The 19,117-nt window shown below is 44.0% G+C and overlaps 2 protein-coding genes across 7 annotated transcripts in view; one reads left to right on the forward strand and one right to left on the reverse strand.

Moving 5' to 3' along the window:
- The first annotated feature begins 162 nt into the window (after positions 1-162).
- Positions 163-6,665, forward strand: znf526 (zinc finger protein 526). Of its 4 annotated transcripts, none has more exons than XM_044208866.1 (8): positions 163-299; positions 827-1,271; positions 1,423-1,592; positions 2,851-2,946; positions 3,066-3,856; positions 3,971-4,106; positions 4,192-5,814; positions 6,037-6,665. In XM_044208866.1, exons 2-8 carry the CDS (start codon positions 977-979, stop codon positions 6,208-6,210), a joined length of 3,285 nt encoding a protein of 1,094 aa, XP_044064801.1. In that variant the 5' UTR covers positions 163-299; positions 827-976; the 3' UTR covers positions 6,211-6,665. The 4 variants fall into 4 exon arrangements, with proteins under 4 accessions (XP_044064801.1, XP_044064802.1, XP_044064800.1 ...); XM_044208867.1 differs by having other exon boundaries at positions 288-424; XM_044208865.1 differs by lacking the exon at positions 163-299 and adding an exon at positions 368-509.
- A 215-nt stretch (positions 6,666-6,880) lies between these two features.
- The window catches only part of cicb (capicua transcriptional repressor b), a 38,066-nt gene continuing 25,829 nt past the window's right edge, over positions 6,881-19,117 (reverse strand). The window contains exons 11-22 of one of the 3 annotated variants that reach the window (XM_044208841.1): positions 18,542-19,067; positions 18,059-18,166; positions 17,773-17,912; positions 17,448-17,599; positions 14,733-14,923; positions 12,736-13,197; positions 12,310-12,635; positions 12,029-12,186; positions 11,771-11,931; positions 11,199-11,333; positions 9,144-9,275; positions 6,881-9,046 (exon numbers count right to left, since the gene is read on the reverse strand). In XM_044208841.1, the coding sequence (XP_044064776.1) occupies positions 8,757-9,046; positions 9,144-9,275; positions 11,199-11,333; positions 11,771-11,931; positions 12,029-12,186; positions 12,310-12,635; positions 12,736-13,197; positions 14,733-14,923; positions 17,448-17,599; positions 17,773-17,912; positions 18,059-18,166; positions 18,542-19,067 (2,781 nt within the window). In that variant the 3' untranslated portion in view covers positions 6,881-8,756. Of the gene's footprint in view, positions 9,047-9,143; positions 9,276-11,198; positions 11,334-11,770; positions 11,932-12,028; positions 12,187-12,309; positions 12,636-12,735; positions 13,198-14,732; positions 14,924-17,447; positions 17,600-17,772; positions 17,913-18,058; positions 19,068-19,117 lie in introns of all 3 variants that reach the window. The other 2 variants (XM_044208840.1, XM_044208839.1) reach the window with 2 other exon arrangements.

Raw genomic sequence — 19,117 nt, forward strand, 5'->3', positions numbered from 1 at the left:
GACAAAAACTACAATGCCCATCAGTAAGCACAGTTTATGATTGACAGGTCAGCCTGTCCAATCACAGATTTTAAAATTTTAAGGCTACCGCATTGGGCGGGGCTTCGTATCACAAGAATGGAGGCGATCGGCGGGCAAACGTTTCAATACACGCTTTCAATCGTATTTTCTCACGGACCCTTATCAGTTTTTTGATTTCCATGCCAGAGACGGCGACAAGGGACTAACAAAAGGCATACGCTTGTGTGAACTAAGAGTGATGACCACACGAGGGACTGTCCAACGAGAGTAAATGAGAGGTAAGGAGAAAGAAGGGCCCGCCGTCGTAGCCGGAGAGCTTCGGGGAAAAGTGGGTAGCGCCGCCTGACGGACCGCCCGACGAACCGGGGAGCCGCTGTCAGGAAACCGCGGTGCCTAGAAACAGGTCTGCAATATCGGAGGGAGCGCCGCCCACAGCTCTCCATATGCCATCACACACTGTAAACAAAGATATGAATCATATTTGTGAGGTAAATCAGACAATGATTAGTGATGTTCTACTGTTAGCAATAGAGGGCCTTCATTTGGCTAACGGCTAAAAAATGCGATGTTTTTCGCGGGATTGTTCCATAATATCTCTGTGTGAACACTGCTGGGTCTTCTTATTGCTGGGTTTTTATTTTGCACAAACTAATGACAAATGTAGCGTTGCTGTTTGCGTTGTGTGAGAGATACACTGAAACGCCAATATATTAATCATGTGATGGCTACTACATAACGTTAACTGCTGATATATTGATATTGTTCAGTGTTACATGTTGCCATTAAAACATTTTCTTTACCACAGGTGTGATCTTATACTTGCCTTCTGGATGGCAAAAGTAGTCTTCATTCATTGGACACAGTTGTGAAGTTTAACACTCACCACCTCGTCACCTGTCACACATCCCCTTTCATGATACACCCTACATAAGACAACACACGCCAGAGTACCAGCATGGCCGAGCAGCAGGAGGAGGCAGAAGGTGTGTATGTGGAACACCAGTATATGTGCAGTGAGTGCCATCAGCTCTTCAACACCCTTGAGGATGTGCTGATCCACCAGCAGATCCACACTGGCCAAGAGGGAGAAGGGGAGGTAGGGGAGGCCATGATCCAGGGTGTCGCAGATATGGGGCAAACCCAGCAGTACCAGTGTCTGGAGTGTGGGACCCTCCTCGTGAACCCAGAGGAACTGCTGCAGCACCAAGAGATGCACATGAGAGAGGCTGGGATGGAGGTGGAGCAGCAAGGTGAGGGATTTGATTGTGTGTAGTTTGAGCATCCATTCACATCAATGGAAATTGAATAAGATGCATTTTTGCCTTTGATTTGCATAGCTATTATAGTCATAGTAAACCTAAGGCCCCATACTAACTGCCCATGTGTATGACTGTTCCCCAGAGCTGTGTGAGGTTTTGGAGACAGAGGAGGCTGGGTCGGAGGCTCAGGTGTCGGGACCTGTCCAGTACCAGTGTCTTGACTGTCTGGCTCTGTTTGACTCACCAGACACCTGGCTGGAGCACCGGCGGACCCACAGCAGGAGCAGCACGCACAGTAGCACAGAGACCATGGTAAGGGACCAAACAGTGCACAGACATGAGAGACCTATTCAACTCACTAATAACTCTAAAACCTTTTTGTTCTAATCTGGAAAGTAGAATTAATTTACCTTTTACTGTATGAATACTAAGGTAGTCTTTCTGTCACAATTATTAATAATAATAATAACTGGTGCAGTTCTTAAACAAATGTGTTCGACTGTTGGTGCCATTCAGGAGACACCTTAAAGGTCCATTGTGTGTGATTTAGGAGGAGCTATTGGCAGAAATTGAATATCATATTTATAAGTATGTTTTAATTAGTGTCAATCACCTGAAAATAAGTGTGTTTTCAGTACCTTAGAGTGAGCCGTTTTTATCTACATAGGGAGCGGGTCCCCTTCCATCGAGGTCGCCATGTTGCACCGCCATGTTTCTACAGTAGACCAGAATTAACAAACCAAACACTGGCTCTTGATAGGGCAGTTCGCATTTTTCGCGAGTTCCTCGGCCATCGTAGTTTCTCCTACACGCATGGAAGGGGCGGTTGATGCAAGCGGTACTCAAATGGTAGCAATTTCACCGCTAGATGCCACAAAATCCTACACACTTGACCTTTAACACAGTATTAATTATTTTGTCTGTTCGAATAAGTTTCATTCTGAATTGAATGTAGTTGAACCAATAACATGTTATTGTGCAGTAACAATGATAAATACAATGTACGACTGTAAATCTGAGCAATAATACTGGTAACAGCAGTGAATTTCCCACTATGCTGAGTCATTGACATGTTTACAGCTCAACTTATTTACAGAATTAGTTTCTGGTAATATTTCTCTACAAATACAAAAGCAAACTCTCCCTAATATCTCTGGATGGCGATGACACTTTGTAATTCACTTCCCGGGATGGATAGCTCATGACAGTTTCTGACTTTCCATTCATTTAATTTGCCATATACTCTAGACTGCATTCAGATTGCTTCAAAGTGAAACATTTATCTCAGTGACTCTCTGATTTGGGTTGTGTAGGCCAACACAGATTTGTTTGCTGCAACTGTACTGTAATTCTCGAAATACTAGTTTGAATGGGCGTCACGGCCAAACAGCAGGCATCCGGTCTCCAAAGCATCTTATAATCAACTAAAAGAGATGAATCATAGTGACTGCAGCTCTAAATTGCTATTCTAAATGAAAGCGCAATTATCAGACACTGTTTAATTTCTTTAGCACTTCATTAACTGAATATAAAAATGTAATAACCTATGTGTTTTGGGCTCTTACAACAGGAGTATGTGCTACAGCCTGATGGCACCGTCACTCCACTGAACAGTATGCAGAACTACGTGCTGAGTGAGCAGCAGGCTGGGGAGATCTTGGCACAGGTACTTGGGATTGTAAACACCTCACAACAGAGCGATACATATGAGAACTAAATGAAGGGTTTTAAGGTTTAGCTGTCTTTGAAATTTCTTTTCTGTACATTTCTGTGTGTATTTTCCAGGTACTTGCACAGCAGCAACAACAACAACAACAACAGAAGAAACGTCAGTCTGTCTCCAAACTAGCTGCACACTCCCGTTCTGCCCTCCTGCCTCCAGTGACTCCGACCCCCGGCTCTGCCACCATGCACCTGCAGATTCTCACAGCTCAAGCTCTGGCAGACAACTCCACCACTCCCAGTCAGCACCGCTCTAAGCTGCCCCCTCTGATGCCTGCTGTGGGCCGAGGCTCTTCAGCAAAAGTGGGGCTCCTGGAGAACGGTGTCCAGAGACTAGAGTTAAGGTTGGCCCCCAGTGTCCAGGATGACACACAGCAGCAGCAGCAGCAGCCAACAGAGATGGTGGTCATCCACCCTTATGAGTGCTCAGAGTGCTCCCTTCTCTTCCAGACCCCAGAGGACTTCCTCCAGCACCAGGGAGAGCACTTCCTGGGTCAGGACAAAGAGAGTGGAGAGCCAGGTGTCATGAGTGGCTTTGAGGAAGTGCGAGGGAGGGAAGAGACTACAGTGAAGGTGGAGGACATTAGGATTAGAGTAGCAGAGAAGAGAGCAGCAGTCTGGGCCAAGCCCCAACAGTGTGAGCTCTGCAACCGCACCTTCACCTCTGTCAACCGGCTGGCTGCCCACAAGCGTGTGCATGAGCAGGGCACGCATGAATGTCCAGAGTGTGGCAAGGTGTTCAAGAAGGCAACATCACTGCAGACACACATGCGTACACACTCAGGTGTGGCCAGGTACCTGTGTGTGGACTGTGGCAATGGCTTCACCACTGAGATGACTCTTATCATGCACAGGTAAAAGGCTTGGAGTCACCACAGCAGCCAAGATAGCAGTGAAATATTGACAGCTGATATAAACTTTTGATTCTGTTTCTGTCTGTTTCATCTTTTCCTCCTGCTGTCTTGCAGGAAGTCCCATACTGCAGACCCCCTTCACAAGTGTCAGTTCTGCAACAAAACCTTCACCAACATGACCAAGTACCTCTACCACCGTAGAACCCACCTCAACCGTGATTCATCTGGCACACCTGCCCCGGTCTCCATGGTAGTAAAATAAGCATCCCAATTGTGTCCACAACCTCAAGTTAGTATGATGTTTCCTTTTGACATATGCCTGTTTCCTTCTCTAGATCTCAGCTCCAAGAAGAGCATCTCTCTCTGCCCTTGCCATCCTACAGAGAGCAAGAGAGAAGAAGAATTCCCACACTGATGAGGCAAAAATCAACCTGCTGGCCCCTCTCACTGAGGAGGAGATGGAAAAATTGGGAGAAGATCCAATACAGAGTTCTCAGAGCAAAGTACAAGGAGGTGGGGTGGAGAAGCAGGGGGAGGATGACAACATGGAGGTGTCTGCCCCACTTGAAGGCAACACGGATGACCCCCAGCAGGTGGAGGATGCTACCAAGTGTGGCTTAGCTACAAACACTGCTCCCCTGGATCTCACAGGTGTAGGAGTCACGTCTGGCTCCGCTGACTCAACAGAAGCTGCTTCAACTGCGTCATCAGACAAAGGCCCCTTTTCTTGTCGTTCATGCTGTAAGACCTTTCCCTCCCAGCTGCAGCTAGTTCACCATCGGCGCAAGTCCCACGTCACTGAGCGCAGCTTTATTTGTGGCATCTGTGGCAAGTCTTTTAAGAAGCAGATTCATGTGCGCAACCACATCCGCACTCATACCGGTGAGCGGCCCTTCCAGTGTTCTGACTGCGGCAAAACCTTCTCATCTCTAGCCAATCTCATGAGGCACAATCTCATCCACTCTGGTGTGCGACCATACCGCTGTGATGTCTGCCACCGCTCCTTCTCGCAGTCCTCCAACCTCCGTCAGCACAGCCTGCTGCACTCCAATGCTGCAGCACTGTGCTGCCCGGAATGCCCTGCCAGCTTTCGCTGGGCCAGCAAGTTAGCAGCACATCGCTACACCCAACATCCAGGGGCTCCGGCCCCTTTCCAATGTCCTCACTGTGAGGCTGGCTTCCTGACCAGGAGGCAACGAGACAGCCACTGTCTGGAGCAGCACCCAACCCTGGTGCAGGCTGGTACAGGGGTAGAAGTGCGCAAAGAGACAGACAACCAAGCAGAGTTGGTTCTGACCTCAGAGCCCTCCACCTCAACCACAGTAGAGACGGAATCAGGGGATTCACCCAGTCTCATGCGGGGGGGTCTTGATTGCAATATTTGTGGGAAGAAACTCAATTCTCCTGCCAATCTGCGACTTCACAGACTGAGCCACTTCGCCTTGGGCCCTGGGCGGCCGCGGTGCACCTCTGGGAAGCGGCCCAAAGCCCACCAGTGTCCTGTCTGTGGCAAGCTGTTTGTGTCTTCCTCCGGAGTTGCACTTCACCAGCGAGTCCACACTGGCGAGCGGCCCTTTCCTTGCCAAGTGTGTGGCAAGCGCTTCCGTCAGAACACACACCTGCGAGAGCACCTGCGCACACACTCAGGTGAACGGCCATTTCGCTGTGAAGTTTGCGGAAAGGGTTTCATCCAGAGTATGCACCTGGCTGAACATCGTCGAACACACACAGGCGAACGGCCGCACGTATGTCCACAGTGTGGCAAAGCCTTCAAGACCTTCTCCAACCTGAGGAACCACAAAAAGACCCACGCCAGGCAGCAGAGGCTGGATGAGGAGGCTGCTGCCCAAGCTGCCATGGAGACCAGCTCTGCCGTGGCAGTAGTGGACACTTCTGCAGTGGAACTGGCTAATGGGCAGCCTCAGCTCATCCAGATCCAAGCCTCAGATCTCCAGCAGGTCAGAATGTAGCTTCAAGTCACCTCATCCCTAAAACCTGCCATTAAAAAGCACTGCATGAAGCTAACACGAGCTGGTTGTCTTAGGGGCTAAGTTTAGTCTTTCGAGTTTAAACAGTTAAAAAGAGTGAGAGGATGACATTTAATCAGCACCTGTACATTTGTCTGTGTACCCTCTCTGCTGTCAGTTGAACTAATTCTGAATTGTGTTCCCTCCTCTTAGGTACAGGGCACTCCTACTATCATGTGTAATGAGTTTGGGGAGACCATAGCCATCATTGAGACGAGTGAGGGAGGAGCGCTGCCTCTGGAGCAGGCCTTGGAGATCTATCACACAGCTTTGGAGAACGGCCTCGCCATGGACACAGTCGCTGTGGACGGCCTGCAGCTCCTCTGAGGACGGGAGTATAAGTCAACAACAACAAAAAAATTGTTCTGCGATCGCCGAATTGATGAGTTCAGTACTAGTCTTAGTACTGACTTCATTAATTCACTGACATTCAGTTCAGAGTAATGATTTACTGGAACCAGATAATTATATGCTGACAAGAAGCTATAAAATGACAAAATGCATATTCAACAGACCAAGGTGTTGACTTCCCTGTTTTACAAAGCTGAGAGGGATCAGTATTAAAATTTATTGAAATGATGCATACTAAAATTAAGGATTTGGCATTCATTATGAATAAGGACCATTGGTTGTGCCTCAGATGACATTTGTATGATTATTTGATCATTTATATGAAATTTCTGTGATTTTTCTTCTGTTTAAAGGTTTAGTTGTGCTGTTGAAGCAAAGTATTCTGTTGTGAATAGGTGAAATCAATAAATGGTTTTTCAAGATGATTTGAACATTTGTAACCCACGTTCTCATTCAACACAACCATATATGATAATTCACATACCTAGAGTCAACTCTGTACACTGTAGAGATGATGTGAACTTAATTTTCATGAGTGACTGTTTTATTAAAGGGGGTGGACAAAAAGCATGCTTCATTTTAGATGACATTCTTGAACCACTCAGTGTATTGTATCTACTTAAGGAAAACCCATTTTTCACATTGCCAGCGATAAAATCACTTTAATTGAACACCTATTTTTATTTGCATACTGAAAGATACAGATACAAACTTAAATTATTCATATAAATTCCTCTCTTGTATACTGGAACAGCCAAACAAGAAGCATAACACAAAAACATTAATAGCCATATTTATTATTGTTTTTTCCATTTCATGTGTTTTACTTTCAGTAATGGGTGTCTTAAAAGTCAACTTATGTTCAATGACAGATTTTTCCTTATCAATAATATAATGAGTCTACTGACTCTACAGTAATTATTTACAACACAACTAAGTCTTGCACAAAGACACAACCAGTATTAGATCCTACCAGTTCTCTTTGATTCATCAACCTCCCCTCACTTCCCCCAGTTTTCTCTCCACCTGTCTTAAAAAAGTGGTCTGGAGAGAGTAATAAAGTGACAAAGGGAGGAAGGAGGGAAGGAACGAGGTGGAGGAAGGAGATGCACAAGTGTTGAGGCTATAGAATCAAATTTAGCGAGGGACAGAGAGGCATATAGGGTTGTCTAAAAACATACGGCTGTTACTGTTGAAAGAATTTAAAGGTCCACGTTGTGTTTGTATTCCTCTTTGAAATGAACAATAAAAATAACTGCACCGCAGGTCCTTGCTGAGGTGAGAGGCCAGTTAAGGGAAGACTACGATGGAGGAACTGTACAGGTGTGGAGCAGCATCTCTCACCTGCATCCAAAATAAAAAAACTACTACAAGAACTCAACAGCTGGCAGAAATGAAGGAAACATCTGCCAGCAATGAGAACGCAACTAAGGACTGGGGTTCACTGCAATGATATGAGGAGTAATAATAATAACCATAGGAATAGTACAACAACAAACTGAATATGACAATGTTAAATACAAATCAAATTTTAAAAAAGTTAATAAAACTGCTTGGCAGTAGAGGATTAAGGCCTTATCAGCCTGAGCCTCTACAACTAAGAGCCAGGATGTGCCCATTGACTCTGACCCACCTCCTTCCTTCATGGCTAGCGAATGAGAGGCACAGGAATGCTTGGTTCCTACCTACTGGCATGTGCTAAGGTCAGTCGCAAGAAGGGAGGACTTGGCCAGACAGGTAACTGCAGGAATGATGGCACTGCCAGAAGTCCACTTAAGTTTCAGTCACTCCTGGTAGACCTCCCCTGAAGGTCTACATGTGAGCAATAAAATGGAGAAAAAGATCTTTCCAGGTCCGCAGCAATGAGTTCTCTTGTCGAATCAAATAGTTTCCGGCTGTTGAGGGCCCAGCCCCCTAATGTCAGCAGAAACAAGACACAAGCTTACAACAGTTAAGTCTACATACAGCTTGTTCCTCAAGCAGATACTTACTGCTTTTACTCCTCTAACCCCATTAAAAACAAATATCAAAACATTTAATGTCCTCATTTTAAAACTGCTGACTTTTCACAGTCTCAGAATGGGTTAAGCAGGTCTCTCCGTCCAAAACAAGAACCCTTTCTTCTTCAAGGCAAATGAGTGCAGCGGTTCACAATGGTCCTTCTCTCACTGGCATCGATGGGAGCTTTCTGAAAGGTGGATTAATACAGAGTGCTAATTCAAGTGTGGGAATGAAGAGTTTGCAGGGGTGTGTGTGTATGTGCGTTGTGGTTGTGTTATGTGGTAGTTTTTGTGCCACTGGTCTTTCACATGTCCTTTTTTTTGGTACAAGGGTCACACAAGATTGCATACAAACATCTGTCACTCTCACAGGTTGCCTGCTGAGGATGGAAAGAAATCAGGATCTGACCAGAGGGGAGAGTTTGGATTTAAAAAAAATAAAAAATAGTGTGAAAGCATGTAGGGGATGGAAAGGTGTGACATCAACAGTCACTGATTGTCAATCTAACTTGTCAGCATCCCTCATCTAGAAGAGTCCTGTGAATCACGAGGATCCTCTGGGCTCGTCTCTGTGCCTTGCTCCTCTTCTTCATCCTGCAGGTCCCCGCATCCTTTCACAGATCCTTCTCCTGACTGGGAGCCAGAAGGTCCAGGGAGGGAACCAGTTGAGTCAGGTATGCCTAAAGCAGAGGCATCAGACGGGGTAGCCGTCTGCATGATCTTCTGCCGGACCTCCCTGATCTTCAGCTGCAGACACACCTTGGTGGGAAATATATCGGAGTATCTTGTCTGGAAGGCTGCAGTGGCCTGAGCTGGAAACAGGATAACAAAAAAAAAAAAATGAATGGCTGCAAGTGGAAACTCATTCTGAAAATGCTTGTATATATAGTGCGTGTGTTTGTGTCTTACCTGATGGAAAGAAGCCCTGCTCCTGGAACAGCTGCATGACCAATGCTCGCCTCTGGTCCAGTGTTCGTCGCAGGGAGGAGTACGGCACCTTATCAAACTCCATTTCTGTCAGGATGTCTTCTCCGTCTGTGGCTGTGAAAGGGACAAATAGTTGGAGTGGTTGAGTCTTCATTCAGGAAACTAGTTACAATGATGAACATCTTTGTTTATGTCCCTTCATGTCCCATCATCTTTGATACATTCCAAGAGGTAGGACCAAGCAGGAAAATACAGAAGTGGCTAAAGCATTTCTTTCTGTTTAACAAGCTGGTCACAGGCAAGTAGTTCCACTTTGAGGCCACTAGAATCATTACATAAACAAACCATGAAAGCACTTGATAAGAAACCTAATAGCTTTCACCAATGTCACATACTGGAAAAATACAACCTTTTGAGCTAGGAAAACCTGATCAAGAATGCAAATATGTCTCAACTATAAGATGATTCACGGCATGGCTCCTCCCCTACTCAGTTGCTTTGTCAGGCAACGAGTAAATACAAAATCAGATTATTACAAGAGGAGTCACAAGAGGAAACTGCATTGTCCCTTTAAGAAAATCTGCTTTCAGTCTTCCTTTTCAATTAAAGCAGCACGTGAATGGAAAGCTGTACCAGTCCACATCAGGGAAACTCACCATTTACAGGTCCTTTTCTAGACAGTTAAGAACATGGCTTATAAGCCACCAAATCTGTCAGCGCTAGTTTGGATACCTGCGTCATTTGGTCAAATGTGTGTCAATATACAACTTGTATGCTGCTGAACGCCCTGTTGCTTGACCTAGAATTAGTGCTACTGTTGTCCTGCTGCTCATATCTGTCTTTGCTTATATCTGTTTTTGTAATTGACTTTAATTGACTTTTTTACTGTTGTTCATGTCTGTCCTTACTTGTGTTTGTTTTTGATTTGTTGAACCATAATTTGCTCTGCTTTTATTGCTGCCCATGTCTGTGTTCTGGTTTTACTGTAATCTGCATGCTTACATCATGATTATTGTTTTAAACTTCTTGATCTAAGATTGACTTCAGGCTGCCAACATCACACCTGGCCAGGGACTACGGACGAAAACTAGCCTTTTGGCTAATTCGGGCATATTTTCAGTAATGTTCATTAATATGCACTGTCCCTAAAAAAAACAACTGAATAATAATAATAATAATCATAAGAATAAAGCTCCAAGGTAAAGACATAACTTTCTCACTTAATCATAACATCCAAACAATTTTTGTTAGCCTACAATTTTAGTCTACAAACTCCTACATGTCTACTTGACACATTTACTATATACACTGCATCATCACATCTGATGTTTTTATTGCTGGAAAAGAAAGAGAAAAAAGTATAACATATAGTTTTAAAAAAGTAGAATTAAAAATGTTGCAATGCACCATGCAGAGACTTGGTCACTAGTAAGTCACCTGGGGCCTGCAAGTATTTGGATGTGTACTTCCATAACAAGACAATTGAGAATCTTTGTGTTGTTACCCTGTTTCTTATTGTTTTTACTCATCAAAATAATCACTCATGTATGGTATATTCTCACTGAGGTGAGAGTAACTACAATAAAGGCCAACTATGGAGTTTATTTCAATATTATATGTATGTATGTATGTATGTATGTATGTATATATATATATATAGCACCAATTCATAACAGAAGTTATCTCATTGCACTTTTCCTATAGAGCAGGTCTAGACCATACTCTTTATAATATTAATTACAGAGACCCAACAAATCCCTATTCCCTAAATATTTCAAAATTGAAGGACAATACCCTTGTTTATGGGGGTCATTAAGACACAAAAGATAAAAACATTACAACTAAAGTAATGTCCTAACACAAAAAAATCTAATAAACATAAACAAGAGCTCTCCCTCAACCCAAACCCCTCAAACTACACTTCTATTACACACTTTACATATCCAGAACTAAAACATAAAAGATCAGAAAAAAAGGACCCAATTTGAAATAAATTTAGACTATGTTATCGTCTATGTGCCCTTCCTTGTGCGTTACCTGTTCTGTCGAAGGTGAAGATGTCTCCCTCACACTTGGCGGCACTTTTAGGCGTGTTGGGCTCTGAGCTGCAGCTTGAGCGCCGCCGACTCTTTCTCTTAGGAGAGACTTGATCGTCAGTGGCAGAGTCCAAATCTAGAAGCACACAGAGGAAACCAACACAACACAATGTGAGTTATATAGATTTACCCATTTTAAAAGTATCAATATACTGTACAGCCTTTGCTTAACAAAAAATTTGAAATTGTGCAACATCATTTTGGTTCAACCTTGGTCCAACAAATGGTTTTAATGTTGAATTACAATAATAAAAACACAAACACTATTAACAGTAAACAGACAATTATCAGCAGAGATCAAATCTCCATGTTTATCAGGATTTATCACAAAAAAATCTGTATGGAGCACCATATACCTAAAGTGAATAAACACTATAGAGATACTCCTACCTTTGCTTTCATATCTAACTAGCTGCTGTACGCCATATGTCTGCACATTCATGACAGTCACTACCCTACAGTAGTCTAAAAGCATTTAGTCAGAGTATCATAAAATGCTCTTGTGAGTAACACCTGTAGAGTTCTTCCTCTTGCGGCGATAGCTGCCCAGAATGGCGCGGGGTGAAGTGGCCAGACTCTGCAAGGTGGGTGAAGGTAAAACCTCCTCAGGCCGAAACTCTGGCAGCTCGGCAAAGCGCTCCTCAAAATACACCTCTGACAGCACCCTGCCAGACCAACACACACACACACACACAATATACAGTATATATACACTATCCATCAATAATTTCTGCAACCTTACACAAAAGATTCACAAAGGTGTTAACTCACTTGTCCACAGAGTCAAACGTCTTCTTAAGTGGTGGTGGGCGGGCTTTGACCTTTTTGGGTGTAGGACCATCTTTGTCAGTCTGTGGCGGAGGCAGGGCAGGTTCTGTGGTTGATGGAGGGGGGAGAGGGGACGAGGGGAGGGACTCCTTCCATCCAGCCTGCACAGAAAGTTTAATTTAAGTATTTTATACAAAGTCACAGAGATGTTAGGAGTCGACAACAACAGGTAGTTTCTTCTCACTATGTAAGAGCTGAAAGCCAGTGTGTGATGTTCCTCTCACCTCTTTGGTGGTTGTGCTTTCCCTGTTCCGTGTGTCAGAGGAGTCCGCTGCACTGGAGCCCTCCAGGGGTCTGTCAGAGGATGGCGGCTCCTCAGCAGGATGTGTTGCTGGAGACTCAGGATCAAAGGAGAAATGACTAGTGGCTGCAGCTTCTCGCTCCCTCTCCTTTTCCCACTCTCTCTCCCTCTCTCGCTCCCTGTCCTTCTCTCTTTCCCTCTCTTTTCCTCGGCCTCCTCCTTCATAGCTGCCCACGGGGATGTTCGCCACTGTTGCCTTCACCTTCTGAGGGGTCCTGACTGGAAGCTGGGTTAGCTTGGGTGTACTGCCTGTAAAACAAAAAGATGAAAAGAAGTTAAAAATATAAAAATAATTTACTACAAATTACAACTTTGTAATGTAAACCAAGTATTTAATAAAAACAAGTACCAGGTGTTTGGATTGGAAGTGGAGGGCTGCAGGGCCTTATGGACACAGCTGAGCCACTGGGAGGTGCCACTGAGCTGCTGCTCTGCCTCTCCAACTGCCTGTCCGAATGAGTCAGCAATTCTGTCTGCCTCTCAGCCTGTCTGTCAGTTTGTCGATCTGCCGGTCTGTCCAGAGGCAGGTGCCTGTCTGCCTGTCTGTCCGGATGGAGTTGCGGATGTGGGTGCGTGATTGTGGTGGGGGTTGCTGTGTGTTTGGACAGGATGTGGGGGGATGCGCTGGAAGGGCTGGAGACGGAATAGACCACGCTGGGGGGCACTGCTGTCATGGAGACCACCCCCGTTGCCATGGTGACGCTAGGTGAAGGAGGGTATATGGCGGTGACTATCTGGCCCCCAGAGCCTGAGGCAGGCGCTGAAGAGGAGGGCAAAGGAGACTGAGCTGCGGCTAGGAGCGGTGGCTGACCTGGATGAAGGAAACAGGAGACCCAAGAAGCAAAATACTGTTTTCATTTTCTGTAACACTTGCAGTGATAAACCATAACATTTTCAGGTGAATAAATATCCATTTGCTTCTTTATTGGTGATGAAGATAACAAATTAGTGATTTGGTCTCTCTTGCCAACTGTTGGTCCAGATTTGTCCCTGTAAATGTGCGTATAACATGGTGTGAGGTGTTTAACTAGTCCTATTGTCACACGGTTGGCCTACTGAAATTCGTTGAAATATGCACCACATCAAAAAGTACTGACAACGAAAGATTTTGTCAAAACAGATGTTGGTATATGTAATAAATCAAGACACAAAAGTGGATATTGTAGTTCAGGGGTCAGTAATTAAACAAATAAGGTAAATTATGGGCCAGTTGTTTCAGAATTGTTCATTGGACGGTCAATGTTTTACAGGCACAGCTGAAACACAAGCCTATATTTTTTTATATCTTTTGTTTGTTTATTTCTTTTATTTCATTTAAGAATTAATTTGAGGTATAAAATGTTTTATAAATTGTATCTGAGGGTAGATTTTTTCCTTAGTACGTTTGAGCTAAGTTGAGTTAAAGCAGCTTAACTTAGCTTAGCTTATGTTAACACTCATTTGGCAAAAAATGACTCATATATATGCAAATATATGTTCTGTATTGCACTACGAGACTAGAGATGTAATTGATAGGCTCTCCACACATGATAAACATTGGCACACTTCATTTATTGTTGAATGGATGCCGTTAACACAAATCTGCTTTGGTCAAACGGGCTGCAGTTGTGGAATTTAAACTGTGTTTGATCTCACAGGGTACTTGTTTAATTTAAATGTCATGGATTATATTATTTATCTGTGTTATTCATTTGTAAATTTATTTCCATTTCAGCACCATGCACTGTTCAAATAGTCTGGCAGAGAACGAGACAAGCGGTGTGTCCTAAATCCATACTACACACTATTTCTAAGCAGGTTTTGAGTGTGTACAGTAGTGTAGTCAAACCAGACTGTATGCATACTAATTACGATTGAGGCATTCCACAATGCAATGCACAAAGGAAATGGAGAAGCTGCTCACAGCTGGAAAAAAATAAAAATCAATTGCAGATGGTGGTGAAACATCTTGGAAAACAAAAAGCATTTTGATGTCTATTTGTTAAGTTTAATTGGCCATGGCATTCCAAAAGTTGCAGTTTGATTGACGTCCCATGTATTTTATAATTTCCTGTTAGTATAAAATGGTGAAATATGTTAATACTGTTTTATACTAATTGCTATAATAGTATACTGTGACAATTAGTATGCAGTATATACTGTATAAAATAAGAATGTAGTATGGTTAGTATGGATTTTTTGGACATACAGTAGCTTTAGTTTCGTGGTTTGGATGCCTCTCTTCAAACCCGCTGTTTGCCTACCACTGTTGTAGTTCATACAGCTCATTTCATACAATACTTAAAAAACACAGAATCCACATATAAAAGAACAGAACCTATGAATTCAGCTCTACACAACACTGACCTGCAATCAGTGGCTGAACCAGTGTCTGTCCAGGTGGTGCGATGGCTGTGAACCCAAGTGTTGCTAGGGGAGATGAAACATATGCAGATCCAGCCACTGGCAGGACTTGCTGGGTGGTGGAAGAGCCTGTTGTCGTGGAGACCAGAGGCAGTGTGGATGGGACCCCTGGAGTGGACTGGACATATGTGATCCTGGACGGGAGGCACAGAAAAAGAAGAGGTGATTAGATGAGAGAAATATGAGGAATAAAAATAAAAATGAATAAAGGCACAGCAAGTGAAGAAGAGAAGATTTTTGTAATGAAAAATGATAAGGGTAGTAGTGGTGACAGAAGGTGTTAAGGTATAATAATGAGCCAGAACAAGAATGAAGGGAACAGAGACATGATTAGAAGGAAAGAGGAAGACAAAAAAAGAAGTGCTGCAGTGAGGGTCAGTGGGTGAGTGTACATCACAGAGAGCAGCAGTGAATGACTAGGGCTGTGTGTGTGTGTGAGAGAGAGTGGAGCTGAGAGGTAATGTGGGGGTGGCAGGCAGAGGCAACTTGGGCCACCAGCAGCATGACTAACACAACCAGAATAGAGCTGCACTGCTACAGCTGCACCCCTGCTGGAGTTTTTGTTTTGTCGTATTGTCTGCTCGCTATGCTTTAAGAAATCTGGACATCCCTGCCATAAGAAACAATACAACCTCGTAATTGTATCATTTATCCCACCTTAAGTACCAGCATGTAACTGGAGTTACTTCAATCCATAAACTGCAAGGAAAAGACATTTATCTTTGTTAACACCTGTTAAACAGTAATCAGCAAAAGCTTCATGACTTCATTAGTCTGTATTTCATTAGTGTTTCATCCCACTAATAAAAGTCTCACTCAGAGTAAAACTGCCTTGTTTAAAACCTTGTTAGGCATAAATCGGCCCATTTGGAAAGGTGTGTCCTTCTGTCTGAAATGGTTGAAAAATGTTTTATCATCTGTCCAAAGGGGGAAATTGTCATGTAAACAGTTTGTCTGTCTGGCTGCTTTCTATTTTTGAGCTAAGTATCCCATTTCTGTGCATTCTCACCCAAGTCCAAGATGGTGGCAGGCAAATTATTATCTTTACAAAACACATGGATGTTTGCTAGTTTTAGGGAGATTCTGAATCACTGCAAGTCCCATGAGTGGCTGCTGTCTCCCATTAATAAGTGCAAGAGTAGTATATTCTGAAAAAATGTTGCTAGAAAGCACAGCAGTAAACCAATAATGGTGCTTAAAGCTGGTCCATCTTTTCAAATGTCGTTTTAATAAATATTTATTCTGGAGCATGTACACAGGACATGTAAACAGCACACCATATCCAATTTTCTGAAGCACTATGTGAATCCTTTCATGGAAGTCATCAGTCAAATTTATATCATACAGAAAAGAACATATTTGGCTCACGTAACCTTAACTATGACGTAGAGAGACACTGACAATAATGGAACCACTACTGCGATCAACAGTAACCCAGAGTAGGATGAGTGAGACTGGCATATGTTCAGAAATGGGTGCCTGTTTGTCAGAGCTGAGTCAAGCTTTACTGGCACATAATTTGTTTATAGCCCCTTTCAGACATCTGATCTGTAACATTGTTGGGTTCATTTATCTATTAAACAAATAGCTTTTGGGCTTTCAAACATAGATCTCCATTATAGAACGTTCCAAGTCGACTCAAACACGAGTGTTACGCAGAGAACCGGAATGCCTAAAGGGAACCCTAAAATCCTTTTTCCCCCTCCTTCCCACGACACAGCACAGAGTTACGCACATATATAAACACATGCTGACAGCACCCAAGCTGTTCCAGTTAGGTTTGTAGAAAGGAAAATAGATAAGATATTTAAGTTAAGTTCTGGCTCTCAATTCATTTCTCATTTTGCTCACATGCTGTTTAATTTGTAGGCAATTTGTAATTTGTAGCATTTTGTTGGATTTTTATGCTATAAGCAGCTGGAATGAAAGAAGCTGAAAATTGGCTGGTAATCTGATCAATGGGAAAGAGAAAACTAATCCTCGATGAAAAAAAATTAAAATAAAATACTCACCTGAAATGAGAAGAGAACATCTCTTCCTACCTTAAAATTGACTCATGTACAGTATTTTGTTTATAAAAAGGGTAGATTAAACAGATGTCATGCATTTAGATCATAGCATTGTGTTCTGAATACATTTATGTGATTGCACTACATTTAGACCCACACCAGGTGGATGCCAGAGTGACATTTATGAAAAAAACAAAAGAAAAACACTTTTGCAAACATGACATGATAGCAACATGTTAACTTGACAGTAAATTTACTGGGTGAAGTACATGTCTAAAAGAGCCTTTTTTTAGCCTTCTTTCAGCAGCAGGTGGGTGGGTTTAGTCTCACAAAAATAAAAAAGGTGGCAATTACAGAAACACATTTCATGGTCAATTTAGAATAAATAAGTTGTGACTGGAAACATCTGCACATCTTTGTGTTGTTTGTTCTAGTGTACAAAAGTGGTGATGTTTAACACTTCAGCAAAATTGAAATTGCTATTTGACATAGTATTCTTGTTGTGGTCTGTGTATATAAGCTTGCCAGATGTTATTAAGTCAGCAGTAGATGCCCCAGTGCAGAACAAAAAGCACAAAAGGTGTTGTAGGTTCAAGCATAGGAAAAATATTCATTCTTTCATTGCAGTTTGTTTGTTATTTTATTTTACCTGGTAGGTGCAGGTGGCAGTAGTACAGCCTGGGAGGGGGCTGATCCTGGAGCTACCACAGCTGCTGTGCCCACTGTTACAGGGAAGGGGCTGGAAGGGTGGACTGCTCCACCCTGAGGCAGCTGGGACTGGACCACAGGCATGGGAGCAATCTGGAGAGGCATGAAAAGAAGAAGCCATAGAGAAAGGAACATGACAAACACAAATTTATGAATGGGCAGTGCAAGTTGTAAGCTAATGATTTGTTTTTGCTTAGAGTTAATAACAAAATGGACACAATTTATAAAGTTCTCATGTCAGTGTCTCTAGTGCAGTTCTCACTGACCTTGCTTCCGGTCTGAGCACCGTTCTGGACAGGAAGAGGAGGAGCCACAATGGGAAACTGCTGGGCAGGGGCTGGCGCAGGCCGTACTGTTGCCATGGAAACAAGCATTTTACCTTGGAGCACTGGAGACTGTGTTTGCACTGAGGCAAAGACAAAGAAAGAGGGAGAATGGGCATTTTATTAGGAGTCACCACAGAATAATAGCTATACCTGAAGCTATGTACCTAAAGCCTTGTCATGATCTTACTTTGCCTTACTGTCATGACTGCTGTTCTAAAACTCTCACCTCTAGTTCCCGGGCTGACCACTCCCACTGCTGGGCTGGACGTATATCCTGTCAGTGAACTTGTACCCTGCTGCTTTCCATTGGCCAGGGACACATGTGTGGGTGGAGCTGTGGGCAGGTTGAAGATACTGGTTGGCTGGCTGAGCTGCTGAGGTGGACTCTTGGGGTGGGTGCTGGCAGGTAGGGTGGGCAGGATATACTGAACTTGTGTGATTGCCTTACCCCCAGGGGGTCCTAGGGAAGAGGTGGGAAGGAACTGGGGCTGAAGCAGGGGCAGAGGCAGGGGCCCGTTGGTTTGGCTATGTGGTATAGCGGTAGAGGGGAGCGCCTGCTGCTGGGAGGGCCGAACCTGGGGGGAGGGGGTGATGAGCTGTACAGCAGGTTGAACAGACAGAGCGCCTCCTAACACCAAATTAGTCACTACTCCACCTGGGCCCACGCCTGCACCTACAGGATTAGGTGATGATGAAGAGTAGTACCCACCCCCTGTGGCTGCAGCCCCGCCTCCTGATCCTGAACCAATTAGAAGTTGTGGCTGCTGATGGGGAGTCAGGGACTTCCTCTCTGGTGGATGTGGGCTGGATGATGTGCCTCCATCTCTGGGTTTGCTGGCGATGGGGAGGGGTGTGCTGATAACAGGACGCATTACATTGGTCACCACCGTAGAGGCCACCCTTACAGCGCCAATGCCCAGGAGTGGGTTCGCACCCAGCGAACCTACTGATGAGGATGGAGGGCCTCCAGCTGAAGAAGTGGAGATGACTGACTGGCCAGAAGAGAGAGAGAGAGAGTTCTGCACTCCTCCTCCTCCCTCTCCCCCAAATGTCTCCTTACCCTCTCCCTCTCCTCTTTCCTTCCTCCTGTGATCTAAAAACCCTCCCCCTCCTGATCTCCCCTCATCATAACGCTTGCTGGTGGGGTAAGAGGACAGTGAGACACTCCTGCCATGAGAAGTATTGTGTGAGGAAGATGATAATGCAGAGGAGCAAATGACTGGAGCAAAAACTCTCTAAAAAGAAAGACAGAGAACATTATTTTAATAAAACGGATGTAATTGAG

Source organism: Siniperca chuatsi, linkage group LG9, assembly GCF_020085105.1.
Source record: "Siniperca chuatsi isolate FFG_IHB_CAS linkage group LG9, ASM2008510v1, whole genome shotgun sequence".
NCBI lineage: Eukaryota > Metazoa > Chordata > Actinopteri > Centrarchiformes > Sinipercidae > Siniperca > Siniperca chuatsi.

Excerpts from the sequence above, each read along its gene's own strand:
- znf526 (XM_044208866.1), top strand. The coding sequence starts at position 977 with ATGGCCGAGCAGCAGGAGGAGGCAGAAGGTGTGTATGTGGAACACCAG. Across the intron at positions 1,272-1,422 it reads GATGGAGGTGGAGCAGCAAG|AGCTGTGTGAGGTTTTGGAG; the intron begins GTGAGGGATTTG and ends ACTGTTCCCCAG. Across the intron at positions 2,947-3,065 it reads CTGGGGAGATCTTGGCACAG|GTACTTGCACAGCAGCAACA; the intron begins GTACTTGGGATT and ends TGTATTTTCCAG.